This window comes from Heptranchias perlo, chromosome 21, assembly GCF_035084215.1.
Source record: "Heptranchias perlo isolate sHepPer1 chromosome 21, sHepPer1.hap1, whole genome shotgun sequence".
Classification (NCBI taxonomy): domain Eukaryota; kingdom Metazoa; phylum Chordata; class Chondrichthyes; order Hexanchiformes; family Hexanchidae; genus Heptranchias; species Heptranchias perlo.
The window spans coordinates 41,395,702-41,420,003 of NC_090345.1; the positions used below are offsets into that span (position 1 = coordinate 41,395,702).

Here is a 24,302-nt window from a genome sequence, read left to right on the forward strand (position 1 = left end):
TGTCTTTTCTGTCTGAAATTAGCAGCTTAGTCATTACTGCTTTGCTAAAATGTAGATTTTGAAGAAACCCACAGAAAAGCAACTCCTTTTGAAAGGCTGCAATTTTCAACCAAGCACATTGAATAATTTATTTTTTCAAAGTGGCTCCAGCCACCATTTTTATTTCTGACCCAGCTGAATATACATATATTTCCTGTCTTTATGAATTCCCCCTCCACCCCACCCAGTCACTAGAGAGAAAAGGCAATCTGGGTCTACTACCCACAAACAGATGCAGAACTGCAGATCCAGGAAAGCACATTGCTACTCAAGCCTTAGACAGACAGATACACTCACAGCACCTATATACAGACAGACAGTAGGACAAACATTTTGATGCAGAGGATTATGAGGCTCTGAAATGCACGACCAGAGATAGCGATTGAAGCAGAGATCAGCTCAACATTTAAGAATAGATTAGAATTTGTTGAGGGAAAGGGGAATCAAGAGATATAGGAACTTTATTAAAGAATGGCCTTTATTACAAGAGGATTTGAGTACAGGAGTAAAGATGTCTTACTGCAATTATATAGGGCCTTGGTGAGACTGCACCTAGAGTATTGTGTACAATTTTGGTCTCCTTACCTAAGAAAGGATATACTTGCCATACAGCAGACACCTCAAATCCCTGGAGAGATATCACCAACGTTGCCTCTGCAAAATCCTGCAAATCCACTGGCAGGGTAGGCGTACTAACGTGAGCGTTCTCTCCCAGGCTAACATCCCTAGTATCGGGGCACTGGTCACGCTCAACCAGCTGCGATGGGCGGACCACATTGTCCGCATGCCCGACACAAGATTCCCTAAACAAGTGCTCTACTCCGAGCTCCGCAATGGCAGGCGATCACTAGGAGGGCAGGGGTAGCCCTATAAGGACACTCTCAAAGCCTCCCTAAAAAAATGCAACATTCCCACCGACACGTGGGAATTGCTTGCCCTAGAACGCCCAAACTGGAGAAGAAGCATCTGCGAAGGCGCCAATCACCTCGAGCGTCACCGAGTGGAACACGTGGAGGCCAAGTTTAAGCAGCGGAAAGAGCGCGCAGAATCCAGAGCGTCTCACCCACCCGCCTTATTAAACACTACCTGCCCCACCTGTGGCAGAGTCTGCGGCTCCATGATTGGACCATTCAGCCACCGCAGAACCCACCCTACTGGAGTGGAAGCAAGTCATCCTCGACCCTGAGGGTCTGCCAAAGAAAGATGCTTGCCATAGAGGGAGTGCAACGAAGGTTCACCAGACTGATTCCTGGGATGGCGGGATTGTCGTATGAGGAGAGATTGAGTAGACTAGGCCTGTATTCTCTAGTTTAGAAGAATGAGAGCTGATCTCATTGAAACATAAAAAATTCTTACAGGGCTCAACAGGGTAGATGTTTCCCCTGGCTGGGGGATTCTAGAACAAGGGGCCACAGTCTCAGAATAAGAGGTAGGCCATTTTGGACTGAGATGAGGAGAAATTTCGTCACTCAGAGGGTGGTGAATCTTTGGAATTCTCTACCCGAGGGCTGTGGAGGCTCAGTCATTGAGTACATTTAAAACAGAGATCGATAGATATCTAGATATTAAAGGCATCAAGGGATATGGGGATGGTGCAGGAAAATGGCGTTGAGGTAGAAGATCAGCCATGATCTTGTTGAATGGCGGAGCAGGCTCGAGGGGCTTGATGGCCTACTCCTGCTCCTATTTCTTATGTTCTTATGAGCAGAGTGGGCACATGGGCTGACTTGTGTGGAGGATAAACCACTATGAACTGGTTGGACATTATGGCATATTCTGTGTAGTAATTTCTATGTAATCTACAAGAGGACCACTGTAGCCCAAGCCCACTCAATACCCACATAAAGATCCACTGTCAGCCTCACACCCAACACAGCCTCACTTTGTCAGGACAGTTCACAGGTTTGATAACTCTTCGACAAAATCGAATCTTTTGCTGTGACAGCTTTACTCCCAATCCTAAATTGCAGTAAATAATAATTATAATTAAATGTTTCTTACTAATGTAATTTCAAGAATGCAAGTTGCGTGCCAATCAATAATTTTAGCAAGAAAAAGCAGAAGCTTTGAAAAGACATGGGTTAATAATTCAAAAGGTTTAGAGGGATTGGTTTAATTTGAATATATTTATGTTTTTGCTTAAAGATGCACGTTACCATGGGGAAGTACTTTTAGCCTGAAGTGCTTGCATCAGAAAGTCAGCAAAAGGAAAGTGCAGAGAGTGTCTCTTCAGGGAGAGTTCAGGGCTAGACTACATTAGGTTCTGGCTTGCATTTGAGAGCAGGGATAATGTCTGTCACCATTTAGTTTAATAGCATCTGGCTACAGACAGACTCAAGTAGGATAGGATCATTGACTGATGGTATCTTCACATGCATCTATGTCCAACAATTGCTCATGAGAGATTTAACCTTCAATGTTTCAGATACTTTCCTAGTGGACAAGTTTTGTGAATGAGAAGGCACCAGAGGTAACACCTACAGAAGTCACAGAGGCTGCAAATGCTTAAGTAGTCAAGCCTTGCAAAAATGAAATGCCTCATTTGTTTGCAACAAAAACGTTCAACTCAAATCAGCCAAAACAGTAAGTAGAGTTAACTATGAGTTTGTGGATAATTGCAAAAATCTTCTTTAGACAAATTTGTTGTTGATAGAAAAATGTACGGGTTTACTTCTTCTCATTGTAGTAGGTCAACTGCTCAAGTTCCTGAGCTGACAAGAAAAGAGAACGAAAGAAAGAAAGAAAGAAAGAAAGAAAGGACAAGAAAGAAAGGAAGGACAAAAGAAAGAAAGGATGAACGAGGACGAACGAAAGTACGAAAGGATGAAAGGTCAGACTGCATTGTAGTAAATTAAATTGCAGTCAACCTTTAGCCTGCAGGCGAGGCTACAATTTGGACAATAGGAACATAGGCATATAGGAACATAGGAACAGGAGTAGGCCATTCAGCCCCTCGTGCCTGCTCCGCCATTTGATAAGATCATGGCTGATCCAACTCCATATACCTGCCTTTGGCCCATATGCCTTAATACCTCTGGTTGCCAAAAAACTATCTATCTCAGATTTAAATTTAGCAATTGAGCTAGTATCAATTGCCGTTTGTGGAAGAGAGTTCCAAACTTCTACCATCCTTTGTGTGTAGAAATGTTTTCTAATCTCACTCCTGAAAGGTCTGGCTCTAATTTTTAGACTGTGCCCCCTACTCCTAGAATCCCCAACCAGCGGAAATAGTTTCTCTCTAACCACCCTATCTGTTCCCCTTAATAGCTTATAAACTTCGATCAGATCACCCCTTAACCTTCTAAACTCGAGAGAATACAACCCCAATTTGTGTAATCTCTCCTCGTAACTTAACCTTTGAAGTCCGGGTATCATTCTAGTAAACCGACGCTGCACTCCCTCCAAGGCCAATATGTCCTTCCGAAGGTGCGGTGCCCAGAACTGCTCACAGTACTCCAGGTGCAGTCTAACCAGGGTTTTGTATAGTTGCAGCATAACTTCTGCCCCCTTGTGCTCTAGTCCTCTAGATATAAAGGCCAACATTCCATTAGCCTTATTGATTATTTTCTGCACCTGTTCATGACACTTCAATGATCAATGTACCTGAACCCCTGAGTCCCTTTGGACATCCACTGTTTTTAACTTTTTACCATTTAGAAAGTACCCTGTTCTATCCTTTTTTGATCCAAAGTGGATGACTTCACATTTGTCTACATTGAATTCCATTTGCCACAGTTTTGCCCATTCACCTAATCTATCAATATCCCTTTGTAATTTTATGTTTTCATCTACACTGCTTACAATGCCACCAATCTTTGTGTCATCGGCAAACTTAGATATGAGACTTTCTATCCCTTCATCTAAGTTATTAATAAATATTGTGAATAATTGAGGCCCCAAGGCAGATCCCTGCGGGACTCCACTAGTCACATCCTGCCAATGTGAGTACCTATCCATTATCCCTACTCTCTGTCGCCTTTCGCTCAGCCAACTTCCTAACCAAGTCTGCACTTTTCCCTCGATTCCATGGGCTTCTATCTTAGCTGACAGTCTCTTATGTGGGACCTTATCAAATGCCTTCTGGAAGTCCATATAAATAACATCCATTGACATTCCCCTGTCCACTACTTTAGTCACCTCTTCAAAAAATTCAATCAGCTTTGTCAGGCACGACCTACCTTTCACAAATCCATGCTGGCTCTCTCTGATTAACTGAAAATTCTCAAGGTGTTCAGTCACCCTATCCTTAATTATAGACTCCAGCATTTTCCCCACAACAGATGTTAGGCTAACTGGTCTATAATTCCCCGGTTTCCCTCTCTCTCCTTTCTTAAAAAGCAGAGCGATATGTGCAATTTTCCAATCGAGAGGGACAGTTCCTGAATCTAGAGAACATTGAAAGATTATAGTTAGGGAATCTGCAATGTGCTCACCTACTTCCTTTAAAACCCTGGGATGGAAACCATCTGGTCCTGGGAATTTGTCACTCTTTAGTGCTATTATTTTCTTCATTACTGTTGCTTTACTTATGTTAATTTTATCGAGTCCCTGTCCCCGATTCAATATTAGTTTTCTTGGGATTTCCGGCATGCTATCCTCTTTTGGGATGATCTGTCCAATAAATGTAAAGGCAGTGGTTGGAACTAGGTGTGTGACTGCATTGAATAAACTAACGCTTTTTAAAAATTAACTGGTGAATTTTATTACTTTTAAAGTTAATAGTCACCAGAAGGAAAACTATGACATACATAAGCTCCAGACTTCATTTGTTTATTCCGACACTGCCTCTAGTTTTCTGGTGTTAAAATCCTCTGAGCTCACTAGCCACTCCCAAGTCACAGTGACATAAAGAAAGAGTGGGAGCCAAGATATGGAAGATTTTTTTCTCATTTCTCTCTATGAGTATCACCACAGGACATCAATTATATTATATAATACTTGATACAATGCTCCTGTAATACCAAATATAGTTTAGATATTTTCATTATATATTGTAGATACACCAAGCGTAATACATCTGGCATCCAATTTCTGGCTGACACACATGGCACTGCTTATAATAAATAATTAAACTCAGTCCTCAACAGTGACTCCACTCAGAATCTTGGGGGCTGATTTTCGGATGGCCGAGTGGGTGCGTTGGGGGCAGGGGGCTCCTAAAATGGCAGAATCCCAGAGCGGGTTCGGAGCCCGGCTCTAACTCCACATGCGGGACTCCCACTGGCAATTAAAGCCGGCGGGATGCTACTTTAAGTAGTTATTTAGATACTTGAGGTACTTGACAGGTCTCATTGAGTGGAGATTTTGGCAGGGGTGCAATTTTGAAGGATCCTCAGCATGTTTCCCGTGCTGTGGGAAACACTCCCTGTTGGAGCAGACGTGTTTCAGCCAGCAGCCAGTGGGAGATGCAAAGGATTATTTGACAGGTGGGGGGAAAACCTCATTTATTGTCACTTCAGACAAAGTTTTGGCTGCAACACCTTTGTCTTTCCACTCAAAATTCTTAATTTATATCCTAAACTCCGCTGCGCAAACACATTTACCTACTTTGCAGACCCCCTCAAACTCACACCGTCAGGATGGGGGGGGGCGCCATGGCTGCATTCATCACTTCATCCGAGGACGAGCAACATCACCAGCCTCGCCAGGCACGCCGTCCACCTCCGCCACGTGGAGCCCCACAACACAGTGCTGCGCCACAGGCACCTGCACAAAATAGTCGTGCAACTACACATACACCCACTGTAGAGTGACCCAATGGGTGGCATCAAGTGTGGATGTTCATGGTGAACCTCATGAAAGGGACTTACTACATAAGCCAGTCAAGAATGGCCAACACATGGCAGTAGTGGTGACAATAATAATATTTAATGTGCCATTAACAAAAATCAAATATAAATAAAAAACATGACAAACTGTCAAACACCGCTGTGCATCTCCTTTGTGCTCACAAAACCTTCACCTTATGCTTACGAATACTCCTCTGTGGTGCTTCCCCTGTGGCTGCAGCAGAGGTAGTGGCAGGTTGCTCTTGTTCATGCCCTGACCAATTAGATGCTTTGGGCCGACGCCCTCTGGGTTTCGGTGCCCGTGAGGGCCCCTCCAAAGACTGCTCCACCTGCACCTGTGCAGGGTCAGACTCGGCCACCTGGAGAGGAGGCAGCATTGCGGGTACTGGTTGAGAGGGGTGCAATGGGTGAGTCGTGGGGGCGCTTTGAGTAGTGTCCCCACTTCCATGTCCCCTTTCTCCATCATCCCTCTCCTGGGCCAGGCCCACATCACTCCTACCACCCTGCTGGGCGACAATTTGGAGGACATGTGTGAAGCCTTGTAAGGCCAGTGCCAGAGTATCTGCCTGCCTGTTTAAGGTGGCAGAAAGTTGCTCACCCTGAGTCCAAAGGGCCGTTGTCAGGCCTTAATGGACTCATTGGTGAGCCGTGCTTGAAGCTCCATGGAAGCTAGCCTTCCCTCCATGGCAGACATTCCCGCACTTACCTGCGACACTATCTCAGAGATTCCCTCACGTCCCTGTGACAGTATCTCAGAGATTCCCTCCTGTACCTGTGCCACCATTCCACTCATGCAGGAGTTGGACTCCTCCATCCTCTGCACGATTGTGGAGAGTGCGCGTGGCACCTGTTCCAGCACCTCGCAAATGCGCTGCTGCCCCTCGATCATTCTCCTTTTCATGGATGGCCCCAAGGGTTCAGCATCTGTGTCCAGCTGAGCAGAGCCTGGAGAAGATTGCTCCCACCAACGAGGACTCTCCACAACTGCCGCTGCCACCAGTGTCTGCTCGTGCTCACGTCTGTGGTGACTCACCAAGTGCGACACCAACTAAGTGAGGACGGGGACCCACCGAGGTATGTGTATCTGCGCTGATGGATGGCTCGCTCAGACGTGACGGTGCTCCCTCAGAGGCTGGCAGGTCCTCTGAGGAATCGCCCTCCACCGTCACTGCAGTCACTGAAGGTCCTGTAAGAGAACAAAAGGCAATATTTTGCATGATGACAGATGTTGAGGTGCCGAAGATGGCAAGGCATGTTAACATCATTTGCTATTGTGAGTGGTGAATTTTAAAGTTCTGTCACCAGATGTTTGTCAGGTGCCAGTCTTGGCATCCCCGATGGACAAGCACTCGAGGGTGTGGCTTAGTTCCAGAGCTTCCTGCTCCGTGTCCGTGAGGGCGACCAGATGTTGCGGCCCCCCTCCGGTCTTCGCCCTCTGGGCTCTCTTCTCCTATAAGGGGAGAAAGTAGAGTGGCGTGAGTGAGGGATGGTGACGTGGCCAACCGCTGAATGCATTGGTTTGGGTGAGGCTGACCGTGAAAGAGATGCATCAGAGGGTGAGTATGAGACAGAGCCATGACATTGTATGAGGATTGGGTTGAGTGGTAGTGGTGTGATGATTACTGGAGAGGTGAGTAAGTGCAGGTAAGTTGAGGATGAGGTTTGAGTGGGTGTGAGGAGTGATGTGATAGTGTAGTATTGGCAGTGCAGAAGGAGTTGTGCAGTGGGGGCAGTGATGTGGAAGACGGAGTGTAGGAGAATGAGTAAGTGTACACACTTTGGCTGACCTAGTTAGGTCATTGATAGCGCTTCCTGCACTGGATCCAGGTGCGGGAGACGTTGCTGCTGCTGGTGACCTCCTCTGCCACCTCGATCCAGGCCTTCTTGGTGGCAGAGGCAGGCCACTTCCTCCCGTTCACTGGGTAGAAAATACCACTCTCCCTCCTCACCCCATCCAGTAGGATCTGGAGTGAGGCATTGGTAAATCTGGGAGTAGCCTTTCCGCTGGTCTAATCCATTGTATAATTTTGGGTGTTTGCTCCAGGAATAGCATTGGAGGACTGCCCCTTTAAATAGGGCTCCTCCAGCTGACAGCCTGTGATGCGGGTGCGCAGTCCGTCCATTGCGCAGGTTGACGACGGGAAACCCGGAAGCCGCGGTAAGTGGCTTCAATTTACCTGCGATCGCGTGGGGAACGGACCGATTTCACTGGGCGGGTTCCCCACGCGCCCAGTCGCCCCCGCACTGCCATCCCGCCTCCCTGGTAATATCGGGGCCTAGATCTCTGCAAGTGATAGATGATGTGAAAAAAAGCAGTCTGGATCCAATCTCCAGCTACTGGGAGTGAATGAGGAGAAGCTCAGGTGGAGCAAAACCTGTCTGTCAGAGACAATATTAGAGAAGTGGTAAGCGTGTTATATTCAGGAAGAACAGGACGCACATAATGAAGAACATATGAGAGTGGGGATGGACACTGCGACAGGTCTAGGCAAACAGTGAGGAGAGCAGAGTATAGAACAAGGGAAGAATATAACCCTGCCTCATCAAGGGACCCACATACAAGACCACGAGAGAACCACCAGTTAGAAAGATATGTATTATTATTGTTTCATTTTTTTAAAAACCTGTGACAATTTACAATAATTTTTGAAGGTGATAAGTCAAAATTATATTACACATTTTAAACTCAATTTTATTTTCAGGAGACATTTTTATATAAGTTGGGAAATGATAAACTCTGGCTCACATTGACACAAAAATTTATGTTGTTCCAAAAGTTATATTTGAGACTTGTAAAAATGTAAAGCAGATAGATGAGCTGGATTTCAAAGCACAATCATTCTTCAAATAGATGTGTCAGTTAAAATGGCTCCTGGAAAATCATATGTACTTTACTTCAAGAATTCTACTTACTGCTCTACTTATTTTCTGGTAACGGAAATTGCATTGTTTGGTAAAAGAAAACAGCTATCACTGCTTTGCAATTACATGTCAAAGCATGTTTGCTAAAAGCTACGAGTGACTCTGATGCTTTTAGGCAATAATTTAACATTGGTTAGTCTGACAACATCAATTAAACTGTGCAAGAAAGTTATACCACATTTCTGAGTGCTGCTCTCATCAAATGTTCAAATCCACTGGACAGTAGGCAATTGTTAAAATGCAAGTACAATCTGGACTGATTGAAATTCTTCAAATAAATCTCTTACATTGGCTTGAACAATAACATAGTAACGTGTTTTTTCTTCATAATTTAGCCTCCTCCTTAAAACCACAGCTCCTGATAATGTGAGCGGAATGTCAAACGTCCTGCTGGATTCCTATGAACAAAAAGAAATCATTTCAAGTTTTCAAATGTTATTCAATTGCACCAACTGATTGGTTGCACTGTGACATCTCTCAAAGCATGCTTTCACCATTTCATATCATTAGACATTTACAGTATGTTACTATTACTATCTCTTTATTAGTGATTGAATTAACTATAAAATACAACATTGTGTCAACGTAGTATCAGAATATCTTGTTCATCAACTTTTGGCAAGGCTCAACAGTCTCAAGGGAAAGCTACATGGTGAAAACGAGACATTTATCACATTTAACAAACCACTTGCTTGAAAATAAAGATTGATATTTAAAACCTAGGTTGATTAAAATGTTACATCGTAAAGACTGGACTCTTTTTTTGTTACTCTTTAAGAAGGATTGCTGTTCACAGCAACAGGAAAATAACTAATTTGGAACGAACTGCAGCCAGGCCGAAAACAATTTTTAAAAATTATATATCTGATGTTGGTACTTAAAACAAATATAATCAACAAAAATTTAAAAGTATATTTGAGTTTAAGTTCTGAAAATAAAGATACAACAGCCAGATTGTAAGTCTACAATGATGGTTCTTTGCCAAGAATTTAATTTTCTGGAGTTGTATATATATATATATATATATAAAAATCCAGCTTAATACTTAACAGCATTGAAAAAGATTAAAATAGTGAAAACTTAAACAAAGCACGACAAACGTTTGGAGACAAATGCCAGGATTTCCTTGTGGTTTCTCGCGACCAGCCGCTGTAACTTTGGCGTAAAATCTGCATAAACCATGTTTATGGTTCCATCCAAGGTTTATGCCAAAGTAACGGCAGTCGACCGGGGAGAATCCTCAATGAAATTCCAGACCGAGATCATCAAATGTAGACACTAGTATAGATTCACTTCTTGGTAGGTAGTAATCGTAAATAAAATCAGCTTGAAATTGTTCGGGGATGCGATGCCAGCAGTTATCATAGAATCTTACAGCATAGGAGGAGGCTATTTGGACCATCGTGCCTGTGCCAGCTCTTTGAGCAAGTTATCCAAATTGTCCCACTCCCCTGCTCTTTCCCGATAGCCCTGCAAATTTTTCCTTTTCAAGTATTTACAAATTCCCTTTTGAAAGTTATTATTGAATCTGCTTCCACCACCCTTTCAGGCAGTGCATTCCAGATCATAACAAATCGCTGCGTAAAAAAATTCTCCTTATCTCCCCTCTGATTCTTTTGTCAATTATCTTAAATCTGCGTCTTCAGGTTACCAACCCACCCGCCAGTGGAAACAGTTTCTCCTTATTTATTCTCTCAAAAACCCTCGTAATTTTGAGCACCTCTATTAAATCTCCCCTTAACTTTCTCTGCTCTTTGGAGAACAATCCCAGTTTCTCCAATCTCTCCACATAACTGAAGACCCTCATCCCTGGTATCGTTCTAGTTAATCTTCTCTGCACCCTCTCCAAGGCATTCACATCCTTCCTATATGTGGTGCCCAGAATTGGATACAATACTCCAGCTGAGGCCTAACCAGTGATTTATAAAAGTATATAAAGTTATGCCAGGATTGTACCCGTGGATGATCTCTGCCACTGACCCCATCAGAGTATGTCCATCTTATCTGCACGGGGCCAGCGGGAGCGTCTCCCAGGCAGCATCCTGCAACTGAGGTTGCCCACTGCCCCAGGAGGCTGTAAATTGCATTGATGGTGGCTGGAGATGGGGGTGCTGGCTGTTCCCCTCCCCGAAATGCCAGCTTGTGGCCCTGTGCCCCCTTAACTCCTCTTCAGAGGTGTGCACCATGGACCTGCCCTGGACCCGTCTCCCCACTCCACCCCCAGATGGTACCCACTTCGACTATTAGGAGGATACTTCACCTCTTCTCAATCAATATACCGGCTACCAAACAATGGCCTTGTTTGGGGTGGGCATAGGTTCTGCCCCCGAACAAAGCCACAGGAAATCTGAGTGTAAGTCCAAGACCCATGCAAATTTGCGCCCAATGTTTAGTTGTGCAGTTTCCTGCCAGATATTTAACTTCACCTACTGGCAATTTTTTGAGAAAAAAAATAAACCAGCTATATGATACATACTGGATCATTTGGATTATGTTGAATAACATATTCGATCTGTCCATTAGGACCGTCATCTATGTCAGTTGCTCCATTTCTTCCAGAAAAGCCAGTAAAAATGGTTGTTCCAACTGGTGTCAACTACAAAAAGAAAAGGGGAAAAAATCCAATGTTAATTATCCCTATTGACATCATGTCAAGTGTTTAGCACCAACCATTTTCTGATAATAAACAATGTTAAAGGGAACGTGTCTGAAGGGTGCAACAAGGCATAAACACATTGAAGTATTGAGAAAATGCTAAGTTTAAGAGTGAAGTTCAGGCTACAATTAACCATATCTGAACCTGGAGATGTGTAACTGCTCGAGCACCTGGAATGTATTTATTCTTTATCATATATAGAAAAATTTATTTTCTTCCCTAGTTGACTTACCATTTTCTATTTTTCTTTTGTTGTGATGGGGCTGTGATAAACTGTGGGCTCCAATTTGTGTACCATCTGATCTGGTCAGAAATGGTACTTAAAGTTACTTCACCAGCAGATACAGAGCAATACCATACATTCCAACCATTATTAATGAAGGATTTGCCTTATTTGAGGAAAGTTAATTGGCTAAAATTTCCTTTTCACACATCAACATGTAGGCTGATTAGGGGGCAGCAATCTATGACTTTGTGCTATTGCAGCACAAGTTTTTTTTAATGTTTTCAGCAATCATCAGAGTCAATTTTGTGAGAAACCAGGCAAAACTGAAAATGCTTGACCATACCGCTGCTGATGAAGGGTTACAGCCAAAACATTAACCTATCTTTCTCTCTCAGCTGCTGATCAGCATGCTGTAAATTGCGAGCATTTTCTATTTTTGGTGTGATATTTTCCTCATTACATGTATCTCTGGCTATACCCTGTTTTGCTGTCTAATATAGAAAAAGAAAATTTAAGTAATATTTGCAGCACATCAAACTAATTACCGTCATTCCCTAATTACATAATTAAAAGCTTTTCATCTGGTGCATGTCATGGATGAGTGGCTGCAGGGTGTTGGGAAGTTCCCAAAATTTTCATAGAACATGAACTATTTGGTTCAATTGCCAAAAAAAAACCAAAATCTACTCTCACTTTGAAAAGCAGTCACTATGTAAAAAAAGATTGCCGTTCACCAAAAGGCAATCAATCAAAAACCACAAAAGGAACCAAATCACTGAAAACAAATTGTTCAAGTTCTTTCTTCGGCCATGTTGATTTTACACCTACTCTACAATATTTTGCTAAAAATATAATTTATAACATAATAAACATATCGTAAAACTTATCCATAAACTTGCTTCTTTTTTTCCCCAATCGCTCCAACAATAATTATTTTGTGTCAGTCTTCACAGTAGAGAAAGAGGACGACATACCTGACATTCCAGGGAAACTAATAATGAATCAAAGACTGGAACTCACGAAAGTTAACGGATTAGAAAAAATAATGGCACTAAAGACTGTCAAATCTCCAGGTCCTGATGGTTTCCACCCCGGGGCTTTAAAGGAAGTAGGTGAGGAAATTACAGATGCTTTAGCCGTAATCTTCCAAAGCTCTCTCGATTCAGGAATTGTCCCTTTAGATTTGAAAATTGCAACTGTAACTCCATTATTTAAGAAAGGTGAGAGACAGAAACCAGGAAATTATAGACCTGCAAATCTAACATCTATTGTGGGGAAGTTATTAGAATCTACAATTAAGGACAGGGTGACTGAGCACTTAGAGAAATTTGATCTGATTAGAGAGAGCCAACCTAGATTTGTAAAGGGTAGGTCATGTCTAACAAACCTAATTGAATTTTTTGAGGAAGTAACAAAAGTTACAGGGGAATGTCTATGGACTTCCAGAAGGCATTTAATAAGGTTCCACATAAGAGGCTGTTAGCTAAAATTAAAACTCATGGAATTGAAGGCAAATTATTGACCTGGTTAGGAGATTGGTTAGGCAGTAGAAGAGAGAGTAGGGATAATGGGTATGAACTAGAACTGGAAGGAAGTGACCAGTGGTGTCCCACAAGGATCTGTGCTGGGGCCCTTAACTATTCACTATATTTATTAACGACTTAGATAAAACAATAGAGAGCCATATATCCAAGTTTGCCGATGACACAAAGATTGGTGGCACAGTAAGTAGTGTAAACGAGAGCATAAAATTACAAAGAGACATTGATAGATTAAGTGAGTGGGCAAAACTGGCAGATGGATTTCAATGCAGGTAAGTGTGAGGTCATCCATTTTGGACCAACAAAGGATCGATCAGAGTATTTTTTGAATGGTGAAAAGCTAGGAACAGTGGAGGTCCAAAGAGATTTAGGGGTCCATGTACACAGATCACTAAAATGTAATAGGCAGGTACAAAAAAAAAATCAAAAAAGCTAAAGGAATGTTAGCCTTTATAACCAGAGGGCTAGAATTTAAAGGGGAGGTAGTTTTGCTACAGCTATAAAAGCCCTGCTTAGACCAAATCTGGAGTACTGTGTACAGTTCTGGGCACCGCAAGGTAGAAAGGATATAGTGGCCTTAGAAGGAGTGAAGTGCTGATTCACCAGAATATTACCAGAGAATGTGGAAATGCACAAAGAGATACCTGACCATTTAACTCTCTCTAACACACCTAACCCACGAATGTAGAAATGCATGATGGATATTTGACCATATTAACTGACCAGCTAATTCAATTTAAAGCTCACATAATAGTTTCTCATGAAAACACACAGAGAAGCACAATTGTGTAATTACGTTTAAAGCCTTGGTATGTTGATAATTAAGTTAGCCGAGCAGGTGCTTAGTACCGTCTGGCCCCCCTAGCAGATAAGGGTATTGCTGACTACAAAAATATAATGAGAATACAGTTTCTTGAAAGGCCACGTGGCCTTGAGACTGACTTCAGCCCTACTGATAACCAGGACAGAAATGTGGGAAGGATGAGAATGCTTAGGCCTATGTGCCAAGATAAAAAAGGGCTATGGACGTTCGGAGGGGGCAGGCTCACTACTTGATTGACCAACTACCTGAGCCAATAAAGAATGTACGTGTACGCCCATATTCTGTAGCAGATGGGCGTCGTTTCTGAACTGTATAAACGTGAGCTGTTTCTTGAACTCAGTGAAGACGTAGCCTCAACCATTGTTTGAGGTACACTTCCACTTGTACAAGTTTCTTAATAAATTCTTGCTTGTCTGAATTAAGTGTTTGGGAGTTAATGCATTGTATAGAATAAGTAATATTAAGTTTAAGTTTTCGACAAACTCCAAGGGTTAGATTATGAGGAGAGATTACATAAACTAGGCTTGTATTCTCTCGAATATGGAAGGTTCAGAGGTGCTTTGATTGAGGTTTTTAGGATTTTGTAAGGAATTGGTAGGGTAGGTAGAAAGAAACTTTTTCTGTTGGTGAGTGTGTCCAGGACAATCTTAAAATCAGAGCCAGGCCATTCAGGAGAGAAGTTAAGAAACATTTCTAGGTGATAGAAGTGTGGAACTCGCTCTCTCAAAAAGCAGTAGATGCTAGGTCAATTAATAATTTTAAATCTGAGATCGATAGATTTTTGCTAGCCAAGGGCATTAAGGGAAATGAAGCCAAGGCGGGTCAATGGAATTAGGATACAGATCAGAGGTGATCTCACTGAATGGCGGAACAGGCTCAAGGGGCTGAATGGCCTATTCCTGTTCCTATGTTCCTAACAATTTTCCCTCACACAGGCCTACCCCTCTCTCTCTGTGACCTTAGCACTACATGCTGCTCCCTTACCAGACCTCTCACTCTTCAGCTTGGCATTTCTCTTCCTTACTCCATGACCCTCCTGATCTTTCTGTGGTTTGCATGTACATGCCTTCATCCCCTTTCTAAAACATGGGTATTTTCACACACTGCACGAAGTGTCGGGGACAGTGCTATACATCCTACAAAACCCGACTCTCCACCTTGGAATGCGACACCCAGTTTAACAAACAGCAATTAGTGACCAAAAGCAACAGCAGAAACCCATCGACTTCAAGAGTCCCAAGGCGAACTTTGCAAAACAAAGGACCACCGAGGCCATTCGGCTCAAGGATGAAGACCGCTTCTTGTCCACTGCGGCAACAGTTTGTAAAGCTAAATATAGATGCTGAAACATTGATTAAAGGTGGAGAGAGAAAGATAAATAGAAATAAAGAACATGTGTTTATATAGCAACATTCTCAAGCCTGAGGACATCTCAAAATTTTTCACAGTCAAGGAAGTACTTCTGAAGTGTAGTCACTGTTGTAATGTAGGCAAACACTGCAGCCAATTTGTGCAAAGCAAGGTCGCATAAACCACAATGAGATAAATGATCAATTGAACTGTTTTAGTGATATTGTTTGAGGGATAAATGTTGGCTAGGGATTTTTTAGGCCCACCTAAGAGGACAGATGGGACCTCAGTTTAACATATTATCTGAAAGGTGGCAACTCCAATGGTGCAGCACTGCCTCTACTACATTGACGTGTCAGCCTAGATTATGTGCTCAAGTCTCTGCAGTGTGACTCAAACCCAGGACCTTCTGATTCAGAAGCGAGAGTTCTACCACTGAGCCTGAGAGAAAGAGAAAGGCAGAAAACGAGAAATAGAAAGAGATTGGAGGAGGAGGAGGAGGAGAAGGACGAGGATGAGAGGAAGAAGCACAAGGAGGAGGGTGAGGGCAAGGACAGATAAATTGATACGGTCAGCGGCACATCAGGAAGACAGCCCAATGGCAGTTTGGGTCAGGAAATGGAATGTCTGAAATGACAGAGGAGATATACTATAATGCTCATATAATTTTTACCACATGTACACCTTTACTCTATTTGCTTGGTGTGAGATGGCCCATGGTCTAAAGATTACACAGCGGGAAAGGCATTGCACAGGTATGTGCAACAATCCTGTTTAGAGCAACAAGCGTAATCTTTAGACCTATGGCTTTGAAGTAACGCCTGTAAGAACAGTCCGATTATTTGGGAGCAATAAAGGAGACAGGAGGTCCAGTGAATCTCATTTGATAACTATATGCTTGAGGCTTTGACCCAGGAAATGAAGGTAGTTGAAACACAATCTACAAAATGGAGGGGCACCTCCTGGGTTCACCAGGCACTGCAGGAAATAGCAGCTAAATGTTGCAAAGCTGACAGACCTGGGAGGATGTCCAAAAGATGATGTCAGATCTGAAGAAATCCAGATGAGAAGCCAGTAATATTAATGTACACCTGGCATGACTGCACATGAAAGAAAGTCAGTCTTAGCAAAGTCTCACCCTGAATTGCTTGTCCATGAAAAACAGTATGAGAAAGTTAACAAATATGCCGCTGCCAAGAAATTACCCAAGGAAGCAATGACTGACAAGTCTTAGTATCGGAAAGATGCAATCGTGAAGGGAATGAGTAAGTTACTATGCTAAGCTCTTGGAAGCTATCGCTCACAGCAAGAATTCAGAAAGCCAGATTTGACACTCAGTGCTTGTAAATGAACCAAGCAAGGTCTTTAAACATCTAGTGTGCCCTCCCTGACATTCTCAGTCCTCTAGTATTTTCAATTATGAATTCTGTTCTACCTACCCATGATGGCCTTCAACTACAGTGAATGGTTGCACCCTGGCAGTACAACCAAAGAATACAGACCCCTCAACCACATCAAAATGGTCACTTTGGAAATCATTAGCAGAAAAGTGCAGAGTGTGTGGAGGAGGTGAAACTGGAGGATATCCTGGAGGTGATGGCTAATACTACAATACTCGTGTTATATAATGTCCTATAGACTAAGTTGCAAAGGCACATGCTCAGCTTGAGCATGCAACAATAGTGCTGCTCCATTCTGTTTAATTCAGTCAAAATCTGAGAAATTACTCTCTTCTCTTTTCAAATAAATGGAGGGTAGAATGAACGTGCAGTAGTTCTGAGCAAGCTCATATCACAAGATCATGTGTCACATGCAACTAAACAGGTACAAACACAACTGAGATGATGTAGATATTAAATTAGATAGGGGAGCACAGGGTTCATACAGGTGAGGAAGAACAAGTGTTGTTAGCTACACAAGGAGAAGCACCTGCTGAGCGGCGGTCTCATATTGTTACTGGCTATGCTGTAGCACTTGGGGATTCAGACCTCACTGGCCCTGTTTGCAAACAGAGACCGCTGTTTGAGCAACGTTACCTAAATGAATCACTTGTCTTTGCAGAACACATATTGCAATTTCTGGGCATGAGCCCACCACCCAGCTCTTTGCAGTCATGTTCGCCCTGCTGTCTGCTCTGCGGTCTGTCATGGAGTATATGGCAATACCTGTAGCATTTCCAGAGGGAGACTTCAGTGACATAGATCAGAGGCACAGAGAAAGCATCTCTCATGAATAAATTCTTAATGGTAATTTTGAGGGTTGTCTTGCAGCAGAGCATGCATGTAGCTGTCAAGGATCAGGTGGTTGGTTCTCATGATGATGCCAAATGCAGACAATCGAAAGCCTCTATACCAGGGACAGTAGCTGTACTAGAAAGCATGCAGGTCCAGGCAGCCGGAACAGCACCGAACATTGCTGGATCAGATGCACAGCCCTCAGGAAATCGATGCCATTAAAATCCCAACAGGCTCAACGAAAAACAATTCAGCCAGCCAACACATTTACTCTGTTCATTAGGGAGTCGCTGAGGGATACTAGGTTAGGTTTTGCACACTTTTAATTATGCAACAGGTACAAGGGGTGCATACCAAACTAAATCACATTGAGAACATTATTGTACCAATATTAACACTACACTTCAGTTATACATTATACAGAATAATTATTTTACCTTGCTCAGCAAACCAAAACCAGACCAATAGGCATCATCTGTACAAAACACTACAAGACGGCAAAGGATGTAATAGGGAAATAGGCATTAGATAAGGGAGTGTCTATGGATGTTATTTATATGGACTTCCAGAAGGCATTCAACAAGGTTCCACATAAGAGACTGTTAACAAAATGTTAATTGGAGGCAACTTATTGGCTTGGATAAGGAATTGGTTAAGAGGTGGGAGTCAGAGAATAGGGTAATAGGTATGGACTCAAATTGGCAGGATGTAACTAGTGGTGTCCCCTGGGGATCTGTACTAGGGCCTCAGCTTTTCACTATATTTAGAAATGACTTGGATGAAGGAATAGAGAGCCGTATATCTAAGTTTGCTGACGACTCTAAGTTGGGAGGTACAGTAAATAGTGAAGACGGGGCAGGAAGTTGCAAAGGGACATTGATCGATTAAGTGAGTGAACAAAACTGTGGCAGATGGAGTTCAATTTGGGGAAGTGTGAAGTCACCTCCTGAAAAAAGACTCAGGTTGGTCTGGCAAGATATACCACTTCTAAAGTCGTAAAGGCTGTCATTTATTTGGGTACTTTCTTTTAGATACCCTTCCATTTTGTATTTAGTTATTGATTCTATCAGTTTTCTGATTAATAAGGTCAGGCTAATTGCCTGTAGTTGCCTAGTTTAGCTCCCTGATGCCCTTTTTCAGTATAACAACTATATTTGCCGGTTTCCAGTTTGTTCATCAACTATCTTAAAATGGCAGTCCATGCTTCACAAACCTTCTCCCTTGTCTTTCTAAGTACCCTGTGGTATAGCTTGTCCACCACAGGGATTTATTGGTTTAAAGCCCTGTCAGCCAATCCAGAACCTCTACTTCAACAATGTCAAATTCCAGGAATACGCAGGACAGGTTTGATGTTGGATCGTAGATTCTTTAATGTCCTCCCTCAGGAAAATAGGAGGAGAAGTCATTGAGCGTGCTAACCATCCCCTGTTTGTTCTAGTCAACTCTATACTTTCAGGGTTTTAACTTCCTAACCATGCTAATAAGGATTAAGAAAAAGCAATCTGAATGCAGTCTTGGTGCAGAGTTAGTTCTAGCAAGGCATAGGAAGAACACATTTTTTTTTGCAGTGTGGAATTTTCTGGAGATCTTGTGGTAAGAACAAATTGAGACCAAAAATAAAACAAAGTAAATTTGACTTAAAACAAAGTGCAAAGAATTTCCCTCTGGAACCTGGTTATCTCTTTGAGACTGAACAAATTGGAGACGTGGACCTAGTGTTCTAGAGAAGCTTTGGTACTGAATTACTGTTGCATGTAACCTGTCTAGTTAATAAACATTTGAAAACGTATCACTGATGTAGATTTGCACTGCATGACCAACTGAATGTTACATTTGGAATTTGCTGCAGAGATAAAGGCACTATACTTATTCACTGGTAAGACAGGCACATATTACATTTGATTATACTGCCAGAATATAATGTTAAGATTCAACCTACTCACTAACCCGGACAACAGGCTACATTAGATGGCAGAGATGAGATTTACAGCTGCTCCATCTCTACTCATTGGTCAGCACATACTACAATGGTTTTTAATAACATAGCTTCTAAGAATTATGTTTTCATATAGCTCATATCAACATTTCCCATTAAACTCAACAGCCTAATGCAGGGTATCTTCACATTAAATGTCACGCCATGCCCCCGAGAACTGGCTACAGATTTTTTTTATAATTTAAATGCTGTCAATCCTTCACTTTTTTTTATGAAGCTTTCTCTGTTATATGAACCATCTATCCCTACTTCTGAATTACAGCTTCCTTCAAAGCAGCAATTACCATTTTATTCAGACACAAAGGCAAATAAAGATGTGAAAAGGTGAGTTCAATTTCCACATTTTTTTTCAGTGGAATTGACCATATTACTTTGTTTTTGCCAAAACACTTTAACAGGATACAGCATCCTACTGTTTTCCCCACCAGCACTGTACCGCACTCCTAAATCATTGTGCAGTTGACTTTCTGGGCCTGTGTTTTTGGTTTTTTTTAATCCAATCTCTACTGCTCCATACAATTCTAACTCAGGAATACAAAGGACGACTACCATCAGCTTTTGATGAGCTCTAGTAGTATATGGTTAATGTCACCTTGCTGTCATCCAGTTTCACTGCTATAAAGAATTTTCAAATTCACAAGTTATTGGTTAATTCAGTCAGATCTTAGCTATGTTCAGCTTTAACCCTTCTCTGATTGTTGGTTCAATATCAAATTGATGTTTCGTTCTCTTCCAATGGTTTTTATGGGGAGGTGGACAATCTGTTGATTGACCTTTTGTGAAATGGTATGTATTAAAGAACTCACTGCTGTAAAATTCATAATGTATTGTTTATATATCCCTTATTAATCGAGTAACTACACAAAGGAACTCGCTGAAATAAATATTTAACTATTCTGAAAGACTAGCCAAGTAAAAAGGTGACAGATGGAAGTGAAGTGCAACTGAAAAGAATGAAGATAAAGAGACGAAAGAAGACAGAGTAAAATAGTCAAATGTAATAGAGAAAACAGGATAAATTTTAAAAATGCACAATCCTGCTGGGTCATTCTGTGTGGAGTAATGTTACTGCATATTTACAACTGATCGTGGGATGTTACCGCTGAGGGTAATCCAACATTTACAGTAATTACTGTAACTCTTCATCATCTACACAAGATTAAATGCAAGTTTAATTGAAGAGTGCCAGCTGACTGGAACACAATTAGGATAATTATAAGGGGTGGCTCATTTGAATACCAAATGGACCAGTATTGTTCATGGCAACAAACATATGCTATTTGGACCAGACTGAATAGAAAGAGTATAAAATGAACACTAACTTACACCAATACTTGTGCATATAATAGGCGTGTTTGTTTTTTTTACATAAATGTATATTAACTTGTTGCTGTCCCAATTGCTCAGTGATTGCATGCACCAAGTGGTGTGACAGGGAGTCACAAAGATGAGGAAGATCCTAGGTTGGATTTCTCATCTTTTGCTGAGTTAGCTAGAATCAGCTGGGGTTATGACAATAGTCTCAATGTCCCTGGACAAGGAAGGGAAAATTAGCCAGAGTTCCAATCCTGATTGCTACCCAGTGATTCTTGGTACAAAATGTGAGGGGGGGTGGGGGTGGGGGAAAGAAAGAGAAGAGGTAAGGACAGCGCTGGGCTTGACCGTGATACTTCCCAGGATTAAATAGGCCCCTGACACTCACATCTAAAGAATGGCATCTTTTGGTGAGGTACCATGGGGCTTCTGTATCCCTAGAACTCTATCCCTGCATTAGTGAATGTATTCAGGAGACATGAGGAAAAGAAAGAACAAATTTGCATTTATGTAGTGCCTTTCACGATCTCATAATGTCCCAAAGCGCTTCAAGCCAATGAAGTGATTTCGAAGTGTAGTCTCTGTTTTATGGTAGGGAAACTGCGGTTTTGAGGAAAATAGTGACAATGCTGGAGGATGGAGTGGGTTTCATGGGACTGAGAGGGGAAGTTGGGTGGTCAGGAGCTCAAGTGAGAGAAGATCAAGAGAGCAAGTAGTGAGCTTCATGGATGAGATGAGTGTGCTAAGACTGAAGGAAAGATAGGAAGAAATTGCAAAGTAGGGAATGGATCAAGGTTCAGTTGCGGGTTATATAAAACCATGAAACCATTAAACGTTTCCGAATACACTATACTTTCAGAATAATGTAAAAAATAGCAAACGTTTTCATATATTTTGGAGTGAAAATACTACTGAAGTCTTTGCGTAATATTGCATGAAAGAAATCAAGAAGCCTGTATCATTTAGCAACCACGTGTCAAAGCCACACTGCAGTCTTCACTTGATGACTTCAGATCAGACTTAAAACTTTTCTTTCAATGGCGCTTTCACACGGCATCTCCAATATCTGATCAGAGTTCACAGGGATTCATTTCAATGGTGGCATCAATATGTTTGCAGGCCCACAATACAGCTACGTTAATTTTGGTGCCATTAAACATATTTTTACAGAATCCCCAGGAAAGGCAAACAACTGGGAAACGATTTTAGGTACCATACATCTTTTTTGACCCGCCCCTCCCCCTTTACACCCTAACCATTTCAAACAGGACTAGAACCACGTCTCAATTCAGGAGCTAATGGTAATTTAAAGACCTTTAGAATGTTTCAGGAATTATAGTTTTCAAAAAGCAACTTCAGTAATTCATCAATTGTTCACATTATCTACCACATCACTGCTTTATGTCACAGCTTGCTTCAAGGTCTGAAATAATAATTTCCAACACAGCAGAAGCACTTACTTACAATACTTTTCAAGGACTGAGTTCATTTATTTCCTGACAAACAGCACAGCATATTCATTCATGGATTGTTTTAGTGGGCAGAATAAATTAGTCTTAAAAGTCACGCTTTTTCAAGAGGAATAGTAAACAGCCTGATCGAGTCTGCAACACGACTGAAATAAACACAATCAAGCATTCAGACTCGAGAAATGCATACTCCTACTCACTTCATTGATATTTAAACTCATTTTTAAAACATATTTTTAAAACTGCACTATAGTTAATCCATTATCTTTATTTGCACACCGACCTCATTAATCTCCACATAGTATCGTGATTGCTGAAAAGATGGAGAGTTGTCGTTTCGGTCCCTTACGATAATTCGCACCTCATGTTTGATGACACTTCCAACTCGCAGGTTCATGCAATCGAGCACAACAACAATGGACTGGATATTTGATGGAGGCTATTGATAATGAAATAAAAAAGGAACATTTTCAGAATTAATAATATATAAGATCTGTTCCACTGGTACAAATCTCATTCTGGTTATGCTGTATAATAACTAATGAAAAGATGCAAATAACTACTGATTAAAGTTAATCATATGCCATTAGTAACACCTAGGTGCAAAAAACCCAGTTGCTATTTTGAAATTATCTGATTAATGTTAAGAGAATATGACCTTTATATCATACAAATAAAAAAAATAGCCTTTTCTGGATCCTATGAATATTCTGAGGGCTGCAGCACACTTATTTTTATTCATTGATTAAACTCACGATATTATGCTAATTTGAAAGCACAGTTTTCAAAAAAACATTTTTCTCTTTCTCATGCACATATAGTTATTGCAGAAGACTACCTGTTACAAAATATCCTCTGTCCTATCTGTTATGAACAAATTTATGTTTTGGCAGTGCAGATCAGTGATCTGGAAAAGCAGCGGCGGTCAGCTGCTGCATGGCTGATTTTTCATTCTCTGCACAAACTTGTGTCCACTTCTTTGATCCCCTGATTATCGTTATTACAATTTATCTTTTTTTTTTCAGTTTCTCACCACTGATTGTTATGTCAAAGCTAGCCTGCCCGTTAGGCTGGAGTTATACTGCACTCAGTGCCAACTCAAACCAGTGTGAAAGATTCTTCCGCAGGGTTTTTATACCTCATGGTTTTAGTGTGCGTGGCAGTCTCCTGAGTTACGATCCCACTTTTGCATTAACATTCTGGAAAACTGCTACAGAAGGACATAGAATCATACAACACAGAAGGAGGCCATTTGGCCCATCATGCCTGTGCCGGCTGTTTGAAAGAGCTATCCAATTAGTCCCAATTCGCTGCTCTTTCCCCATAGCCCTGCAAATTTTTCCTTTTCAAGTATATATCCAAATCCCCTTTGAAAGTTACTATTGAATCTATGTGAACAACCCTTTCAGGCAGTACATTCCAGATCATAACAAGATGCAGCGTAAAAAAAATTCTCCTCATCCCCCCATGGTTCTTTTGCCAATTATCTTAAATCTGTGTCTTCTGGTTATTGACCATCCCCGCCAGTAGAAACCGTTTCTCCCCATCTACCCTAACAAAACCCCTGGTAATTTTGAATACCTCCATTAAATCTTCCCTTAATTTTCTCTGCTCCAAGGAGAACAATCCCAGCTTCTTTAGTCTCTCCTGAAATCATTTTAGCAAATCTCCTTTGCACCCTCTCCAAGGCCTTGACATCCTCCCTAAAGTATGGTGCCCAGAATTGGACACAAACCTCCAGTCGGGGCCTAACTAGTGATTTATAAAGATTTAGCATAACTTCTTTGCTTTTGAACTCTATGCCTCTATTTATAAAGCCCAGGATTCAGTATGCTTTTTTAACAGCCTTCTCAACTTATCCTGCCACGTGCAAAGATTTGTGTATGTGAACTCCCAGGTCTCTCTGTTCCTGCATCCCCTTTAAAATTGTACCATTTAGTTTA

General features: G+C 41.7%; 1 protein-coding gene across 1 annotated transcript in view; it reads right to left on the reverse strand.

The window, feature by feature from the left end:
- pcdh15b (protocadherin-related 15b) overlaps nucleotides 1–24,302 on the reverse strand; it is a 591,688-nt gene that overhangs the window by 426,635 nt on the left and 140,751 nt on the right. The window contains exons 4-6 of the mRNA XM_068002764.1: nucleotides 22,643–22,798; nucleotides 11,227–11,346; nucleotides 9,038–9,148 (exon numbers count right to left, since the gene is read on the reverse strand). Coding sequence (XP_067858865.1) covers nucleotides 9,038–9,148; nucleotides 11,227–11,346; nucleotides 22,643–22,798 — 387 coding nt within the window. The remainder of the gene's footprint in view (nucleotides 1–9,037; nucleotides 9,149–11,226; nucleotides 11,347–22,642; nucleotides 22,799–24,302) is intronic.